Source organism: Lissotriton helveticus, chromosome 7, assembly GCF_964261635.1.
Source record: "Lissotriton helveticus chromosome 7, aLisHel1.1, whole genome shotgun sequence".
NCBI lineage: Eukaryota > Metazoa > Chordata > Amphibia > Caudata > Salamandridae > Lissotriton > Lissotriton helveticus.
The window spans coordinates 526,317,597-526,336,758 of NC_136068.1; the positions used below are offsets into that span (position 1 = coordinate 526,317,597).

The 19,162-nt window shown below is 45.6% G+C and overlaps 1 protein-coding gene across 1 annotated transcript in view; it reads right to left on the minus strand.

Moving 5' to 3' along the window:
- Positions 1-19,162, minus strand: part of LOC144769144 (serine protease 33-like) — a 441,545-nt gene that overhangs the window by 39,913 nt on the left and 382,470 nt on the right. Inside the window, exon 3 of the mRNA XM_078653152.1 lies at positions 14,395-14,560. Coding sequence (XP_078509278.1) covers positions 14,395-14,560 — 166 coding nt within the window. The remainder of the gene's footprint in view (positions 1-14,394; positions 14,561-19,162) is intronic.

The window sequence follows — 19,162 nt, forward strand, 5'->3', positions numbered from 1 at the left end:
TCCGGGTTTTCCTGATACTCATTTTAGTTAATTTCGTTGTCCTCACAGTAGCGGAAAAAAGAGGCGGGGTCCGGACCGGACTCTCACGTTCTCGAACGGCCTCAAACGGCCCGCTCTTTGCCCGGTCTTCGCCCCGTGCTCCGCCCCGCGCGCGTCCCGCGTCGCGGTAGAGCTGGAGCCAGCAAAGAAGGAGGAGGTTGGGGGCGTGGCCGCCGGGGGAAGAGGCAGCAGCTGTGTACAGCTGAGGCTGCTGGACCTCGCAGTCCCCCGGTAGGCTCCAGACGCTATCACTGGCTTTAACCTCTACCTGGGAGCGCGTTTGCACTCCACCGACTGTGGAGCCGCTCACACCAGGGAGGACGGGGCAGGAAGCGGTGAGCGGCACCCGCGGAGCGGGTGTCGCGAAAGGTGGCAGAAAATACGGGGAAACACGCAGGTCAAGTCTTTAGTCCTCACGGAGAACAAGAGAATCCCAAGGTGCAGGAAGCGCCCACTCAGCCAGATCCAGGCAGAGTTATCCACGGAGGCTGGGGGCGTGGCCGCCGGGGAAGAGGCAGCAGCTGTGTACAGCTGAGGCTGCTGGACCTCGCAGTCCCCCGGTAGGCTCCAGACGCTATCACTGGCTTTAACCTCTACCTGGGAGCGCGTTTGCACTCCACCGACTGTGGAGCCGCTCACACCAGGGAGGACGGGGCAGGAAGCGGTGAGCGGCACCCGCGGAGCGGGTGTCGCGAAAGGTGGCAGAAAATACGGGGAAACACGCAGGTCAAGTCTTTAGTCCTCACGGAGAACAAGAGAATCCCAAGGTGCAGGAAGCTTTTTTCAGAATTGCAGGATTACTGTCATTCTTCGCGATCCTTTGTGCATTCAAGGCAGGTTTCCTGAGCAGAAACCAGTGCAGACATTTCCAGGCTCTCTCGTCCTCCTATGGCTGGGGTGGGGCAGGTGCAGATGTGGGGTCTTGCAGAGGTGGTGGGGGGCTGTGAGGGTCTGAAGATGAAGATTACTGCACAGACAGACAGGGCGTCCTTCCTCCTCTGCAGCAGGCTGGACACAGAGGGAGAGGCAGGAAGTGATGTCAATATCTGCTGCTTGTACTGTCTCTGCCACCGCTGACCTCAGCAGAAACCTGTGCAGACATTTCCAGGCTCTCTCCTCCTCCTATGGCTGGGGTGGGGCAGGTGCTGATTTGGGGTCTGGGAGAGGTGGTGGGGGGCTGTGAGGGTCTGAAGATGAAGATAACTGCAAAGAGAGACAGGGCTCCTTCCTCCACTGCAGCAGGTTGGACACAGAGGGAGAGGCCCCAAAGACTCTACAGTTCTGACTCACTGCTGTGAAGTATCTAGGCCACAAACTCTCCGAAGGGCCCAGGAAATTACTGCCTGACAGGATATCCACCATCACACACTTTCCCCGACCACGCACACAAAAGGAGGTCAGGGCTTTCCTGGGGGTGGCAGGATACTGTCGGCACTGGATCCCAAACTTCTCCCTGATTGCCAAACCATTGCAAGCACTAACACACAAAGAGGTCCCAGATGTAGTACCTTGGTCACAGGACTGTGACCAAGCATTTCACAAGCTCAAAAGTGAACTTAGCGAAGCACCAGCGCTAGGTATCCCAGATTACAGTAAAGACATCCACCTGTTCTGCCATGAAAAAGGAGGGTGCTCATTGGGGGTACTGAGTCAGAAGCATAGTTCATGCTACCGCCAGTGGCATACTATTCTGCCACACTAGACCGAGTGGCCTCCATGCTCCCGCCTGGCCTTCGAGCAGTGGTGGCAGCAGCACGTGCAGTAGGACAATCCGAAAATATAGTGTTGGCACACACCATGGTTCTGCACGCTCCCCATGCAGTGGACACACTGCTCACATCCACTAAGACCCAGCATCTAACAAATGCACAACTCACCAGGTATGAGCTGACACCATTAGTACCACACATTGTAACAAAAAGATGCAGCACCCTTAATCAGCATGCCTTCTGCCAACAGAGTATGACCTGGATGATCTGACCTCATATGATGCATTTCACGATTGAGCACTGGCTATAGACAGGCATACAAAGGTGCGCCCGGACCTAAAGGATACAGCACTGCCAGATGCCCAAAGGGATTTGTTTGTAGATGGGTCTTGTCTGAGGGATGACAGAGGGACGCTGCAGACCTCCTATGCAGTAGTTACCGCTACCATACTACAGGAAGGGGGAAGGCTGATGGCCGCTAAAAGCGCACAAGCGGCCAAACTCATGGCACTGACGAGGGCATGCACACTGACTAAAGGAAAAAGAGCAAACATATACACAGACAGCCAGTATGCCTTCGGGGGGGTCCATGACTTTGGCCAACCAAGGTCATGGATGGGATTCCTCACGTCAGCAGGTCAACAAATACAACATGCACAATTTATCAGTGATCTCCTCCAAGTCTTACTACTACCATTAGAAGTGGCTATCTTAAAATGTGCAGCACACACTTCATTGAAAGGCTATGTATCAAAAGGAAACACATTTATTGATGTAGAAGTGAAAAGGATAGCGCTGACAGGCTGCTAGCTAGCAATGGTACAGATGGTAAGCCACAAGAAAGATACAGACATTAGCAATGATTCACTGCACTTTGAACCCATGCACATACATGAAGGGGTTGAGGAACATGAAAAAAAGGAATGGGTAAAGGGAGGATGTGTGCAAACAACGGAGGGGTTATGGACAGGGCAAAATGGGAAAATATGCCTGCCTTCATCAATGCTTCCCTCTATAGTACGCCTCTTTCACGACCCCTCCCACGTGGGCCGAGACGGCATGATCAGATTGTTTTCCCAATGTTGGTACAGCAGCAAGTTTTGCCAAATAGCAGAGAGACGTTGGAGGCAATGCTCTATTTGCGCACAGTATAACACTGGGACGGGTACACCAACTGCACCTGGGCATTTCCCTCCGCCCCACGGACCCTTCAAAAGTCTCCAACTAGACTTTATTGACATGCCTCCCACCCAGAAGTATAAACATGCTTTGGTAATAGTATGCATGTTCAGTAAATGGACCGAGGCCTACCCGACAAAGAACTGTGATGAACATACTGTTACTAAATGCCTCCTGAAGGAACTTATCCCGCGTTTTGGAATTCCAGCACTTCTGACCTCAGACAATGGGTCTGCGTTCATTTCCCATGTGATAGGGGGAATATGCAAGGGGCTTGGGGTCACACAAAAACTATACTGTGCCTATCACCCACCAGCAGCGGGTGCAGTGGAAAGAAAGAATGGGGTATTGAAAAATAAAATTGGAAAGATTTGTACATCAACTGAACTTTCATGGGTGGGTGCACTACCGCTATCCCTGCTGGCAAGGATAAGCACACCAGATAGGGTAACAAAGCTCAGCCCCCACGAAATTGTCTTTGGTCGACCCATGAACATTATAGGCCACATGTCCACTGCTCCACTGTCAATAACAGACGATTTGCTTTTGTGTCATTGCAAGAAATTAACAGAGACATTACGTTATGTTCATAGCCAGGTTCTACAGGCCATGCCAGAAGCAGCAACTCCACCACCATATGATCTGCAGCCCGGTGATTGGGTTTGGGTAAAGGCCCACACCAGACGACACTGCCTCCAGTCAAGGTGGAAGGGCCCCCACCAGGTCCTGTTGACGAAAGCTACAGCCGTGAAGTTAGACGGACTGACATCCTGGACTCACAGCTCCCACACGAAATGAGCGCCTGGGCCAGGCAACAAAGAGCAAGCTTCACCAACACCGCAGGCGGCATCAGAGGCACCCCGAAGGTACAACCTTCGATCCAGCGGGAAGGAACACACCGAGAAGAAGTAAGAAAGAGGCAGCTCCCTGCTGGCTGCAGGCCAGGCCTCCAATGAAAGGAACTACATACCAGAGGCTGCTCCCTGCAGCACACAGCAGACCAGGCACCTGGATAACCTCAGAGACACTGGTTGTTTTCAGAAGCACCAACTGTCATGTGCTAGTAACCTATTACAGTATATCATAAAGGCACTAATGTCACTTCTTCACAAGTGCTGCTAGTTACTGTACCATTGGGAAGATAGGGGTACAGAACTCGCTAGTTAGCGTTGCTGGTGCCTGTACCAAAATACACTTAGCAGTACAGCACCTGTTAGTGAGATACCAGGTTACAATAACTTCAGGTACAGCTCCAAGTGAACATTGTAATAAGGACACCAAATGTCAGTAATAAAAACTGGAAATTTCAAGTTCATAACGATGCAAGGAGAAGGAACAAGGCTGCGACTAGCAATAAGATCAGTGTTACTGGTATGGTCCACAGGAGTATATATAACAAGTGTTATCAGATTAGCTGTGCCAAACCCCCCGCTGTTGAGTAAACTGAGACTTCTGATACTGTACCTTACTTCACTTCCAAATTTCGGAGATATCCAACTATCAGAAAAAGACACAGTGGCAACTCGCCTTTTTTTTAAAGTTTGTAGTATATAAACTTGAGAACAGTGGAATATTCATCATCAGAGATATCCAACTATAGAAAGGACACACATTTTCCAAATGAATAGAATATTGGGCTATACAGTAAACCAAACACCAGATATGATTTATGTGCATATCACCTTCTAAGCTCCATGCGTAGAACACCTTCAATATTATCTAGCTCTTGGCCAAGGAATCTGCTTCAAAGTAAGATTGGTTTTGCCTGTCTGGGTAGCCCACTCCAGTTCCCAGATTTGTTATCACCCACAGGTGTGTATACAGGTCCACAAGCTGAAGAACTCAAGCTATGGATCTACCACACCATCCTCCGGGCAGTGGGAGACGAGCAGTGAAAGACCTAGATTCAGGCAATTAGGAGGAAAAGACAGTTGCTTGAGTAAGGGCATAAGGGAACACAACAAAGAAGACACTGATCAGTACAATGCCATGTCGTAGGGAGGAAGGAAGAAGGTGGCCAGCAGTGTTGCTGGCAATACTATCACCAGTACTAGAAATAATAGTAACTACATTGATAATATATGCGAATGATCTTGAAATACCTTTCCTAAATCGTCAAGTTGGGGACGGGAGTAATGCAAATGCAACATTTGATGACAGAAATGTTTTTTTCTCGGAAGTAGACATTTTGGGGGGGTTGACGTTAAAGAAGGAGCGGTGAGAGATTTATGCGATGAATACAATGGGAATCAGAATGTTGAAATGATGAAGCTGTACGTACATATTATGAACATTTCCGAATGTTATGTTTGCACACACCTGGAAACAGACACACAAGACAGCATGCGTTACAATGTACTACCTGTTACTAAAAATGTGGGCTGCTTCCTGATACGTGATATGCTCTTCACTCAGCATAACATGTACGCATCAGTTGCACCTCCTGAGAGTACTTTGGTTGCAACAGGACAGGGGACAATACCACCCAATAGAAAAAGAGTCCCATGCATAATCATGCAACCAACAGAAAGAGACAAAGAGATGCTAGAAACGTTTGACAGAATACCCAGGAATGAGTGATGGGAGGGCAGTGAGGATGGGGATAACATGAGAACAGAGAAAGAAGGAGAGTTGAAAATACCAAGATTTAGGATAGAACAACCTCTTGCCGCCCCTTCCTGCATCAGAAAGGGGTGACCCTGCCAAAAAGAATGCCAACATTACCACCTCAGGGGAAAAGCTGCACCATAAAGAAATTAATGGAGAATGACGCCTAGAAGGATTGCATTTCATATGAGTGCACGATAGTGGAAATGGCACAAGGAGAACAGGGATTCATAGAATGTGAAGATAGGATACACAGGATAAGGGGATTCATGGAAGAAAAGAAAGTGAGACAGGTTTCCGTTGGTGAAAGCAACTGCGCACATGTGACAAGGCTATCATGGATTAGAAATAGTAATCAGAAGTACTCACCTGGACTAGTGGGTTACAAGGGACTGTTCTTGGTTTGCGGCCAGTGGGTATACTTCTATTTGCCCCCGGGATGGTATGGCTGTTGTTACCTTGCCTCCATCCTGCCCCGTGTGACCCACTTCACTGACCTGATGCAGGTAGAGAACATGAGCAACCAGCCAAGATGAATTAGAGGGACACCAGAGTGGGCAGATAATTCATTGACAGGAATAGGGGTACTAATCCCTGGTGCGGGTATGGTATACACCTCATTTAGGATACACCAGTTAGCAAGAACGATTGAGGACTTGGCTGACTCAATTGGCAGTGGGACTAGGAAATATTACAGAAGAGCTGAATGCCATGAGGGCTGCAGTGACACAGAACAGAGTTGCATTAGACATCATCCTGCCAAAGACGGTGGAGTCTGCAACATCATCCACCAGCAGTGCTGTTCGTATATACCCGACAACAGCGGGAATATATACAAGGTGATAGATATAATAGATAAAGTAAAGGAAGAAGCACACATCATACACAGCAGCCCAGGAAGGTGATTGGGACTGATGCTTGCCAGAAAGCTTTTGATGCCCTGAACGCAGCCATGTGCATAGCGCCCATGCTCAAGGCACCCGACTTCTCCAAGGAATACGTAGTGCAGACTTATGCTTCAGAGCAGAGCATGGTGTGGGAGTGGTGCTCTCACAGGTGGACGATGATGGTCTAGACCAGCCTGTAGTCTTCCTTATCAGGAGACTACTCCCAAGGGAACAGATGTGGAGGGACATAGAAAGTGAAGTTTTTGCTGTGGTCTGGACACTGAAGAAGCTGAGACCCTACCTGTTTGGTACTCACTACCGAGTTCAGACAGACCACAGGCCCCTCAGATGGTTGATGCAAATGAGGAGTGAAAATACAAAACTGTGGAGGTAGTCCAATTCCCTACAGGGAATGGACTTTATGGTGGAACACCGCCCTGGCGCAGAACACGCCAAAGCTTATAGCCTGTCCAGGTTCTTCCGCCTTAGTGACGAGAATTCCAAGGAGGTTGGGTAGTTCTCCCTACTTTCAGCTGGAGGGGACATGTGTTAAAGTTGGCATCTTTTGGTGTGTATCCCCTGTCTTTATGTTTTCTGACCTCCATGTTTTGGCTCTGTTGTACAAGTGCTCCTGTTGTAAATTATGGTTATGGATTGGTGATTCCATGATTGTTCATTTGATTTACTAGTCAGTCCCTAGTACAGTCCACTGTGTGTGCCCAGGGCATGTAAATTCAATGATGCTAGTCGGCTTGCAGCAATGGTTATACCAGCAACACAAGCAGCCATTCGAAGGTAAACTCAGACCTGCCACTGCAGTGTCTATGTACACACACTTGCCAGGCCCTCACATTCCCTTTTCTTACATGTGAGTCACCCCTAACGTAGGCCCAACGTACCCTTGTGGGCAGGGTGCAGTGTATATGAAAGGTAGGACATGTCCTGATGTGTGTGGCTTGTCCTGATAGTGAAATACTGCCAATTTAATTTTTCACTATTGAAATGCTATTGGGTCTATTGGAAAGCATGGGAGTTAATTAATAACATCTTATAAATATAACTTCCCATTGGGACCAGATAGGAAAATAAAGTTTAGTATGCCTGAACTCAGAATATAAATATGAATCTTTTAGTAAAGATGATTTTTATATTCTGTGTTTGAAAATACCGCTTTTAGAAAGTGGGTGTTTTCTTGCTTAGCCATTCTATGTGCCTCTGCTGGTTTGTGTATTGACTGTCTGGCTTTGGAGTGACATGGGCTGGGGATGCGAAGTGGCTCCAAGGAGTCTTGATGAGTCAGGGCATGATCGAATAGACCTGGGCTGCATTTAGAGTAGTGGGAGGAGATTTCCTTGCACCTGAATGGGCATGGTCTGCTGTAGAAAATGCTGTCTCAGCCTCCTGCTGGGAAGCTGGGCTAGAGAGGACCAAATTGGTTTGGACTAAGCACAGACACTCTCTGCCTGAGAGGACAGAGAAATTTGGAGTATAAATATTTGGGACCAACCCCAGAACTTTAGAACTCTTTTGGGGCAAGAGGACTGCCAAGAAAAAGACATGGAGAAGCTGAGGAGGACTTACACTTTGCAGAGTATTTTGCTGTGTTGGGCTGCAGTGACTGCTTCTGTCTTGGGCAGTAAATAGACTGGACTGAGCTTTCTGCAACTGCTTTATTGAGTTTCTCCAAGTGCTTGAGGTGGAGCTTTCCCCCTGTTCAAGAAGTCTCAGGAACAGCAAAGACTTCATGTTCTTCTGCCACCAGCACTGGAGACTGTGTTTTGTGCTGTAACTGAAGAAAAAAAGTGAGGCCGTCTACGATTTTGCTGCAGACTCTGTGTCCTGAAGGGACAGCAGAAATAACCTATGCATGCTGCACCACAACCCTGGTCTCACTGCCACCGCCGCCACCGAAACACTGCTTGTACCATGACCTGTGGGAACCGCACTTTCCACCGCCTCACTTCACGATGCCACCTTGGCATCCTCAATGACAACGCTCCATGCAAACATCGATGCCACTGCTTGCACCGTGCTTGTTAGTTACACAACGCAGCGTCCTCATCCCACACCGCAGCCTTGGCCTACCGACACCATCGACTCCAGTTTGTCAGCCGACGACAGCGATTCAGCAACATCACTGCTTGCACCGTGACCTGCCAGCACCGCGACTAGCACCACATCACTTCGCACCGCAGCCCTGGTCTCACCTACCCCACTGGATGACCGTCACCAAGCCGCTGCCTGCAACACAACATGAGGGTACCGCATGTTGCACCGCTGCACTTTACACTGCAGCCCCAACGCGATTATCCCGACTTCAAACATGAGGAGTTTGATCTGCAAAGCGTTTGACTTCAAGAGCCCGACGACTCCTGCACCAACCTTTGGAACCGACGCCTGCAAAATTCGACCCTTCGGGGCTCATCGAGAAGTCGCAGACGCCCTACATTTCTAAAGGTCCTGTTTTACACGTCTTCCAGACACAGTAGCTGGCCCGCGACGCTGCGGTCAGCCAAAACCGTTTGAATTTGTTGTTGATGACAGCATGATATCCCAAGACAGAGCTATCAACTTCGAGGAACTGTATTTCAAGTCTATTTAGATTCCTGAAGATTTCTGAGAACTGTATGGTGGATGTTTATCCTTTTTGGTCTTGTTTTGGATATATAAAAAAAATATGGGATATTTTCCTAAACTCGTGTAGTGTCCTTTTGTAGCGTCTTCACTGTATTACTGTTGATTATGTGCAAATGCTTTACACGCTGCCTCTAAGATAAGCCGGACTCCTCGAGCCAAGCTGCCAAGGGGGTGAGCAGGGGTTATTTTAGGAGCGTAACTCCCTTATCCTGAATAGAGGGAAGGGTCGCTACTTGGACAAAGGTGCAAACCCTTGCCAACTAGAGACCCCAATTTCTAACACCCACCTACCTGGCTATGCTAGTTTTACTCAATTTGACACCGTATTAAATACCGTCTTTCATTCCATCTTGGTCCAAAGACACTATGAGATAGGCATCCATAGGAAAGCCCTGAACTGGCTTAAAGATTTTTTGGATAATAGGGCACAGATAGTTTCACTGGACTCGTTCAAATCTTAGATAATAATCCTGTACAAGGGGGTCCCTCCAGGACATTTCTTTGAGCCCTACTTTTTTAACATGTAAGTGGCACTGCTTGCCCAAATAACTAAATCTTGCAGCTTTGAAATAATTTCCTATCCAGATGATACTCAATTAGTCCTTTCTTTTGGGTGCAATCCAGAAAATGCCAAAAAGTAGGTTTACTGGCTGCATGAGGAAATCTGCCACCTGGATAACTTCAAACTGTTCCAGCTCAATGGAGATCACAACAAGATTCTGCTGTTTAGCAAGGCTCAGGCCTATTAGTCAGAGGACTGGTGGCCTCTTGAGTTAGGCTCTGCCCCTTATCCCAGGAGGACAGTTAAAAATCTCAGCAACCTGGGTGATGAGACTTTTTCCTGGAGCGAACAGATTAGGTCAGCATGTGGCGCATGCTTCGGTATAATGTGTATGCTCAAAAGGGTTTTTCAGAGGCTTTTGCTTAGGTCAAGGAGACTTTCATTCAAGTTCTTATAATGAACCACCTTGACTCCGGAAATTCCTTGCTAGTGGCTGCCAATGAGTCGCTTTTCTGTAAATTGCAAGTTGTTCAAAATATGGCCGAGCGTCTGGTCTGTAAACTTCCGTCTAGTTTCCCATCGGTTTCCAAACTGAAACTTCTTCATTGGCTCCCAGTTAGAAAAAGGTCTCTTTTCAAGCTTCTTTGTCTTGTTCCTAAAACTTTGTCTGGCAAGGGTCCAGTCAGCCTGTGAAAGAAACGTTCCTGTTACTATCCTATTTGAAATCTTAGATCACAAGATCAACTGTTGTTATGCCCCGCCACATCTGTACTGTGAGATATGGGAAAAGGTCATTCTCCTATTCAGCTCCTAATCACTGGAATACACTTCCTCTTCATATTTGCTCCTGCTCAGATTTCAACAGTTTATAAAAAACTTTTATTGACCTTGCTATTCTGATTGACTGTCTTGCTTAGAGCAGATTATAGAGAGTCTCAATGCTTGCTCCATCGTACCTTGGCCTTTTATGAAGACAGCTTGGAGATAACTGAGAATGTTATCAGATACCCATTCTCAGATACAGTATAAGAGGTATTTCCTACAGATTTTCCCCGCCCGTAAAAAAATATTGATCGATAAGTGGATGGATGAGAGTGCTTGCCCTTTTTATGTACCATATTGTGGTCTTATTTGATCTTTGGCTGGTAATTTATTTCAATAGTATTGATCAGTATGGCTTGGGATGGCTTACCTTCCACAAATATAGTAATATTCCATGGCTGGCCTATTTAGCTAAAACATTCACAGATCTGGGCCGCCCGGAGCTTTTTTCATCCCCAGAGAAAATTAAGGCACATGATATTGACTTCATAAAAAAGTCATTTAGGGAAAGGAAGGAGGCATGCCGTGAGGAATATGAATTGCTGAAACCAGCGGTAAGGGAACATAGCCTTCTGGTTAGCTCATCTTCACTTGCATCTTATCTTAGCTTTGTTACACTCCCTTATCACAGGTTTTTATTAACTAAGTTTAGATTTAATTTGTTACATTTTCACCTAGGTTCTTTTAAGAGTTGGCAGAAGCCAGATTTAGCCCCTCCCTGCAGTTGTGACCAGTTTTCTGTGCAGGATACAATGCATTTTGTCAAGTTTTGCAGTTTGTACTTAGAGCAGAGGAAAAAATATTTGTTTCCTATCTTGAAAGAGGTCGGCTTCACACAGGTGCGACCGGCTCTGCTCTTCTTACAATTAATGTCTAATCCCCGCATCACTTTCTGCATTGCTAATTTTCTGGTAGCCGCTGCAAGGGTGAAAGCTGTCGGCCAAAGCTCGCCTTAAAGCAAATGTTTTTATTACGTACATTTACATTTGAAATGAAATGAAATATCCTTTTTAACTATGTATAATACTTTTTAAATCGTATATTTATATCGCTGTTCTTTAGGAAAATGTAGGAAAAAGCTTCGCATGTAATGTTTTATTGTTTTTGTTTCTTTGTATGACTTGGAATAAGTCGAATAAAGATATTCTGACTGACTGGCTTACCTTCCTTATTTTTACTTATCCCCATCATATATAGTTAGTTTGGAGAAGTGGTCTATCTGCTCGAGGGCTCCAGCCTATTCCAAGTAATTTGGTCTCCATAATATACCCCCAAGGTCACAATTTCCCAAAACCTTTTACTGTTATTCTTTTGCTGCTGCTGTCAATGCCCCCATAATTTCTATTCCATTTGTTATTTTTGTTTACTATCAAATACTTATAGTCATTTCTGAAAGAATGCAAGACAAGATTTCTAGGAGGTCTCTCGTGTCATGTCCTCCATTCAGTTTCACTTTCTTCTTTGATCACTGTTGATTGTACCATACACACACTTGTCTTTTGATTTTGATGTATGGATGCTGGTCAGTGAAGTAATATTGTGATTCTTTTTCTTCCGCCTTCACGCATGCCATCAGCACTCTTCCTCCATGAGCAACAGACTGTCTCAAAGACCATTTAAATCATTTGATTTATCTAAAGCTAAAATGTATTTTTCTTGATTTCATTTGATTGCTCTGTACTTCTTGGCTAGGTCTAAGTCAGATGTCCTTATCATTGATGCTGATTACAATGAGACAGCTGTCGATTCAGACAGGTTTCTGAGGCCTAGTGGTCACTTTCTGTACTGGGCTCTATTATGATATCCACAATCTAAGAGCTAGATTTCTAGATTAAATTAGAATGTAACCTGTTGAGCTTGATATTTCCCCAGCTTTAAGCACATTCCTTCCGAGAGCATCTGATTTTTGTAAGGTCATTCAAATATCTAAGGCCACAGATGGCCATCATGTACACAAGCCGGAACCCGTTCAAACTATTTTTCCCCAAATAGATGTGAGTCTTTGGAATATCTCATGTACACACTATCATATAATGATGAAAACTGGAAATGGAGATGGTGACTGGTAAAGAGATGAGAGAAGGACAACTTGATAGGCAAAGAAAAGGATTGCAAGGAGCCAAAATAACCACCAATGGAAGACATTGTGACAATAAGGACAGACCGTTGCTTGAAATCTGAGTACAAATCCACTGGTGGTGGATGCTATCACAAAACGAAAGAGATCTGAGTATTAGAGTAGGTTGTACTATAGTATATGACAATTTTAAAAAGGAACTGCAAAGTTTAGCAAATTAAATGAAACCTAACACAACATGTGCCCATCAATATTTGGCCACTACAAACTAATGGGGTAACCCAGAAAACAGAGGACCTCGGTGCAATGCAGTAATAACAATTGGTCCTGACTACCTCTTATGAAAACACAAGAGGTAAACAGACTCTTAAAAAGGTTCATAGATAACTCAATTCTTCTTTTACAACCGCCAATGGAGCATCGCGGATCCCCTTGAGTGCTGTGGTAAGTCTATAGCCATGAGACTTCTATTTTCAAAGTCCTTACCCCCTTCCTTTTCAGGTCTTTTACCCCATGATACGTTTGTGTTCACAGACCACCCACTTCTTTGACCTGATCCATTCTTGTATTCAGGACTACCCACGTGCTTGGAGTGTTGAACTGACTAGAATTGCATTTTCAGGCACCAACCATGGTCATTTACTAAATGTACCTAATATTGATTATATTACGTCTCACACACCAGGTAGACAGGCTTTAATATCCTCTCATTTTATTTAGGTTGTCCTTTCTATTGTCCCGATGAAGACCAGCATGCGGAGATTAAAACTTTCCCTCTTCACCTAGGATGGGTCGAAACGTCGACACCCCTACTCTACGAACTGGAATACAGTAAATCTATCCCTCATGTAACAAGAAGATGCATTCCAAATAACAGAAGCATTTCTCAAAAAACAAGACATGCAAGACTAAAATGTAATTATGTTGTGAACAGGCCAATGAACACTGGTTTACATTTTGAATTCAATATTGCGACCAGCGTTATCAATGTATAATTAAGATACTATAATCTCCAGACTGTTCTTTTTCAGAATGGTCTTTTTCCACCCACTTTACATACAAGCACTTTTCTTGCACTTTCTTTTTAAAACCACTGTCTTAATGTTTTATTGAATATGAGATTTCTATAAACAAAAATATAAAAAGAAGAAGATTTCATTGCATATTTCTGTTGTTTTTGTTCTTTCTCCCTGGTGTATGTTTGAAGAGTATCTGACGCTCTTGTTTAAGCATTTATGATAAATCACGGTTGATGACTCTATGAATCTTTTTAAGAATCCATTTTCCTCTTGTGTTTTCATATGGGTACGTCGGGACCAATTGTTGTACCTACCACATAAATATTAGGCAACATTAAATGCATCTCATTCCCTGACTCAGAAAAGTAAGATCAAAGCAGTAGTGGATAAATGTGTCCAGGAGAAAAAAATTGAACAAGGACAAAAGTATCAGATTTGAGGAGGGCTATTTCGTCTGGCTGAGGAATTGCCATGAGAAGAAAATAAGCTCTAAATTGATTAAGGTGATTCAGGAAATACAGGAATACTTGGAGAAGCATTTGTCCAAGTTCGGACAGGAGACTGTAATCTCAAATTGAGGGTGGACCAGTAGATCAAAAAGATGGAAGGGGGTGGTCAGGTCCAACAAATCACTTGTAGACCCAGATAAAGAAAAATGGTAAAGAACATGAGAACATAATCAAAGTTGTGGAAAGTGAAGACACCATTAGAGTCAACTGGTGGAAGGCAGATTTGTTCACAGATAATGAAATTATGTAACCTTTATCATGCCTTTGAGACCATGCAATGCCTTTAACAAAAAACAACCAAGGGTTGTCAGATCATTTACACTGTTTTGCCATGCACTTGCTTTCACGACTCTTTTGTAGACAATTCTGAAAAGGCATGGGTTTTATTTTACACCCACTGTACTTACAACCCGTAGTAGCAGTGCGCCGCCGACACCACCCAATTGTTTGTGATTAGAGTCCCTCCACAAACATGCCGTCCGTCCACCTGCACACTGGCCTGCCATGGCCACGTCCCGTCCACGGCATCCTGTCCGCCCACAATCCGGCTGGAAACGACTGGTGTGCCGCAAACTACAAAAAACAAAGCAAAGAATGGTAACATGGCAGGGATCAGATCAAGATTCATAAGGGAGACTTGGGAGATCAGTCTTCATTTGTGTAAAGGCAAATGCGCTTTAAACACAACTTAACTTGCTGTGCTCCCTAACGTTAAAAACCTTGGGCCTTATTTATGAAGGCCTTGCGCCGCCGGTGCGTCACTTTTAAATTGGGAAATGGTGACGCACTGGTGGCGCAATTCCTTCATAAATAAGGCCCCTTGTTCCGATTAGAAGGCAGGAATTGACCAGTCATTGGATGAAAGCAAAAAAATGTAATGGCTTCAGCAATCATGAATGTCTGCAACAGTCATTACTGCATGCCGCAGTGCAGCAAAATCACCCCCAAAAATATTTAATAAGAAAAACAGTCAATTACAGTTTTAACAGCAACTATGGGGTGCAAAAGTAAACAATGGATGCAACAATCGTTAAGTGATGCAACACTGACTGGTCCATGGAGCAGTCAAAAAGGAGCACGGAAGCCAAACAGGTGCAACAGACAGTGATGGGCAGAGCAAACAATCAATATATTGTCAATTAAAATCAAACAATATTTTTTCAAAACATAAAACCATTTAGTGGATCAAATCTAAGGAGACAATATTTAATGTTTGCGGAAAAGCAATCAACGTGCAAGGATTCGATCCTATTAAACCAGCTAACTAAACAGACCCCTCGAAATTAGTTCCCAAAAGGTGCGCGCAGCATTCATGATAATTAAATGACATTTAAAAATGCTCATAACTCACTGCAAACTGCAAAGCCTCTTTCATTTGGTGGCATCCTTTTTAAATTAAAAGAGACCGGAGTCATTTTCGTCTTCCTTTTTTAAAAGAATAGGACAAACTCTTAGTATATAAATGAGTGGTTCTTGTTTGGAATCGCATAAGCTGCAGGCGTGTCCGAATTGCCTTAACAGGATGCATAAAAAGTGCATACGAATAATAAAATGTCCAATTGCTTTTGACTTACTCGCGAAAAGATAGCTTGGAGGAGAGGTTAAGGCACAGCTTTCCAAACTTTTCATGTTGGGGACACACTTTTTGGAGATGTATCATTTTGGGACACATTAAGGCAGTGTCTAATGAGAGAGCGTAGTGTAGCAAGCCCGAAACACCTAAGGGGAGTTCGGGGGATTCTCACTCACTCTGTATGTCTCCCTCTCTCTCTCTCTGTCTCCCTCCCTCTGTCTCCCTCCATCTGTCTCCCTCCCTCTGTCTCCCTCCCTCTGTCTCCCTCCCTCTGTCTCCCTCTGTCTGTCTCCCACCCTCTGTCACCCTCCTCTCTCTGTCTGTCTCCCTCCCTCTGTCCGTCTACCTCTGTCCGTCTCCCTCTGTCTCCCGGACTCTGTCTCCCGCTCTCTGTCTCCCGCTCTCTGTCTCCCGCTCTCTGTCTCCCGCTCTCTGTCTCCCTCCCTCTGTGTCTGTTCCTCTGTGTCTGTTCCTCTGTCTCCCTCCCTCTGTCTGTCTCTCTCCCACTCCCACTCCCTCCCCCTCTCTCTCACTCTCTCTCCCTCTCTCTCCCTCTGTCTGTCTCCCTCCCTGTCCCCCTCACTCTGTCTCTCTCCCTCTGTCTCTCAGTCTCTCTGTCTCTCTCTGTCTCCCTCCCTCTGTCTGTCTCCCTCTTCTTCCCTCTGTCTGTCCCTGACTGTCTCCCTCTTCCTCCCTCCCTCTGTCTCCCTCCATCTCGGTCTCCCTCTCTCTCTGTATCCCTCCCTTTCCCTCCCTCTGTCACCCTCTGTCTCCCTCTCTCTCTTCCTCTGTCTCCCTCTCTGTCGCTCTCTCCCTCTCTGTCTCAGTTTCTGCCTCTATCTGTCCGTCGTTCCTTCTCTGTCTACCCTGTCTCCCTCTCTCTGTCTCCTTCTCCGTCTCTGTCTGTCTCTGCCTCTGTCTGTCTGCCCCTGTCCCTGTCTCTATTTGTCTCTGTATGTCCCTGTCTCGGTCTGTCTCTTTCTCTGTCTGTCTCTGTCTCCCTCCCTCTCTCTGTCTCCCTCACTGTCTCCCTTCTCTGTCTCTATATCTCTCCCTCCCTCTGTCTCACTCACTCTGTCTGTCTCCCCCTCTCTCTCTCTCTGTCTACCTCTCTCTGTCTGTCTTGACCTCTCTCTCTCTGCCTCTGTCTTCCTCCCTCTTGTCTGTTTCCCTCGTCTGTCTCCCTCCCTGTCTGTCTCCCTCCCTGTCTGTCTGTCTCCCTCCCTGTCTGTCTGTCTCCCTCCCTGTCTGTCTCCATCTATCTATCTCCCTCTATCTGTCTCCCTCCCTCTGTCTCCATCTCTCTGTCACCCTTCTCCCTCTGTCTGTGTCACTCTATCTGTCTCCCTCCCTCCCTTTGTCTCTCTCTGTCTCCCTCTCTCTGTCTCCCTCTCTCTCTCCGTCTTCCTCCCTCTATCTCCCTCTGTCTCCCTCCCTCTGCCTCTCACCCTCTGTCACCTCACCCCAGCTTACTGGGCACATATCTATGTCATAGACTACTTCGACTCCAAATACTCCTCTTCAAAACTGGTTCACTCACCCACCCTCTTCTGAGACCCGACAAGCATCCCTCAAATGCATTTCTAGGTAAATAAATACCCCTGCCAAATTCATATTTTAGTGCTTCACCACTGACATGGCACCTTCCTCAAGGGCCTGGATTCCAACTTTATAACAGCCTCCTCTCATCCGCCCCATATTGTGTTGGGTGACTTCATCTTGGATCGTAACAGACCACACTATTCATCTACTCTTACTGGACAACTCAGTATCCAGAACACACAGGCTGCCCTCACATTTTGCCCTCACATTTTGAAGGAAATATTTTCAATATCATACTAATAATTAGTCCACCCCCTCACTCAATATAAAGTCCTCTCATCTGACCGCTCCTTAACTCACATGCTTTATGCTTGTGAATATATGCACCCGAGTACTTTGCAGGTCTTTAAAAGACAATTTACATGTTAATGGGGCTTTGTTGTGAATCGTCGGCCCCCATAGAGCAGAGTGTCTCAGAGTCCGAGCTGCTGCGGTAGACTCCGAGACACTCTTTCAAAGGAATGCCTCTTAATTAGCAGCAGTTACGTGCTAAGTGCCCTGTCATCCTGCGACACACCCATCACTTGCAGGCGACATAGTACTGTGTCGGGAAACACAGTTTGGAAAGCTCTGGGTTAAGGAAACTCTTCGTCATATATATGGCTATTTTTTGGTTCCGTGGTCTTAAGAGTCTCTTGTAAAAAGGTTAAAAAAAACGTAAGTGTTTTTTGACTACAGAAGTTATCCCCAGTTGTCAAGGAGTTCCAGAGGGATAAATATTGTGGCGTGCTCAATAAATTGTCATGTAGTCAGAGAGGGCACGAAACTTTGTCACGGCGAAAGGGCAAGAGAGAGAACAGATTTAAAACCTATCCCCCACAATACCGATTTCTATAGCAACTAACTAAATAATGAAGAATAGGTTTTAATGAAAAACAAATGAACAGGAATAAAGAAAGGCTATGGAGGAAAACCTACGACATAGCCAGTAAAATGTGCTATAAAGAGTCACTGGCACTTTATAAAGTTATGATTATAAAGGCAAAAAAAGCTTTTTTTATTCAGATCAAATTTATAAAGCAAAAAATTCAAGCAGACGACTGTATCAAATTACCAAATCTTTGTCAGGTAATACGCCAGATCTTATTCCTCCCCCATCACAAGCACTATGTGACTCTCTGGCCACCTACTTCTTTACCAAGGTTGACGATATTTATCAAACTTTCTCTGCCAAATCACCCCCAAGGAGAGGTAATTCCCCCACGCCACTTTCAGCAAATATGTTTCCTGGCTTTCAAGCAGTAACAAATGACCACATAAGAACTATTGTGTCAACAATAAAAACCGGATCGGCCCTGGACCCTTGTCCTTTTTCAATTCTCCCGCCTGTAATGGAGTCTATTATTCCAGCACTTACCCAAGTCTGTAATTCAATTTTGCTCTCAGGTACATATCCAGACCCGCTAAAAAATACTTTATTAAAACCTTTACTAAAAAAACCTTCCCTGGATAAAAACGATCTGAAAAATTATAGGCCCATTGCGAGTCTCCCGTTCATGGCCAAAGTAATTGAAAAGGCCATGAATTCCCAGTTATCTGAACACATTGAAAAACTTCATCTCTTGGATGACACGCAATTCGGTTTCCGGAAGTACCACGGGACCGAAACAGCCTTGATAAAGGCTGCCGATGATATCAGGGCAATCAGGGATCAAGGGGGGACAGCGATCCTGGTAATGCTGGACTTGTCCGCAGCCTTCGACACGGTCGACCATATCATCTTGGTCGACCGTGTCGAAAGGATCGGCATCTGTCACTCTGCCAAAGACCTGCTTGCTTCGTTCTTAGCTAATAGAACGCAAGCGGTCACTTTAGGACCTTTTCAATCGGCGCCACAATCATCACCATGTGGAGTTCCTCAAGGCTCATCCCTTAGTCCGAAACTTTTTAACATCTATGTGTCGGACCTTGCTAATGTCATCAAAGCACATGGGATGAGCCTAACCTCCTATGCTGATGATACTCAGTTGGTGTTAGCCATTAAAGGCGATGGAGCTCAA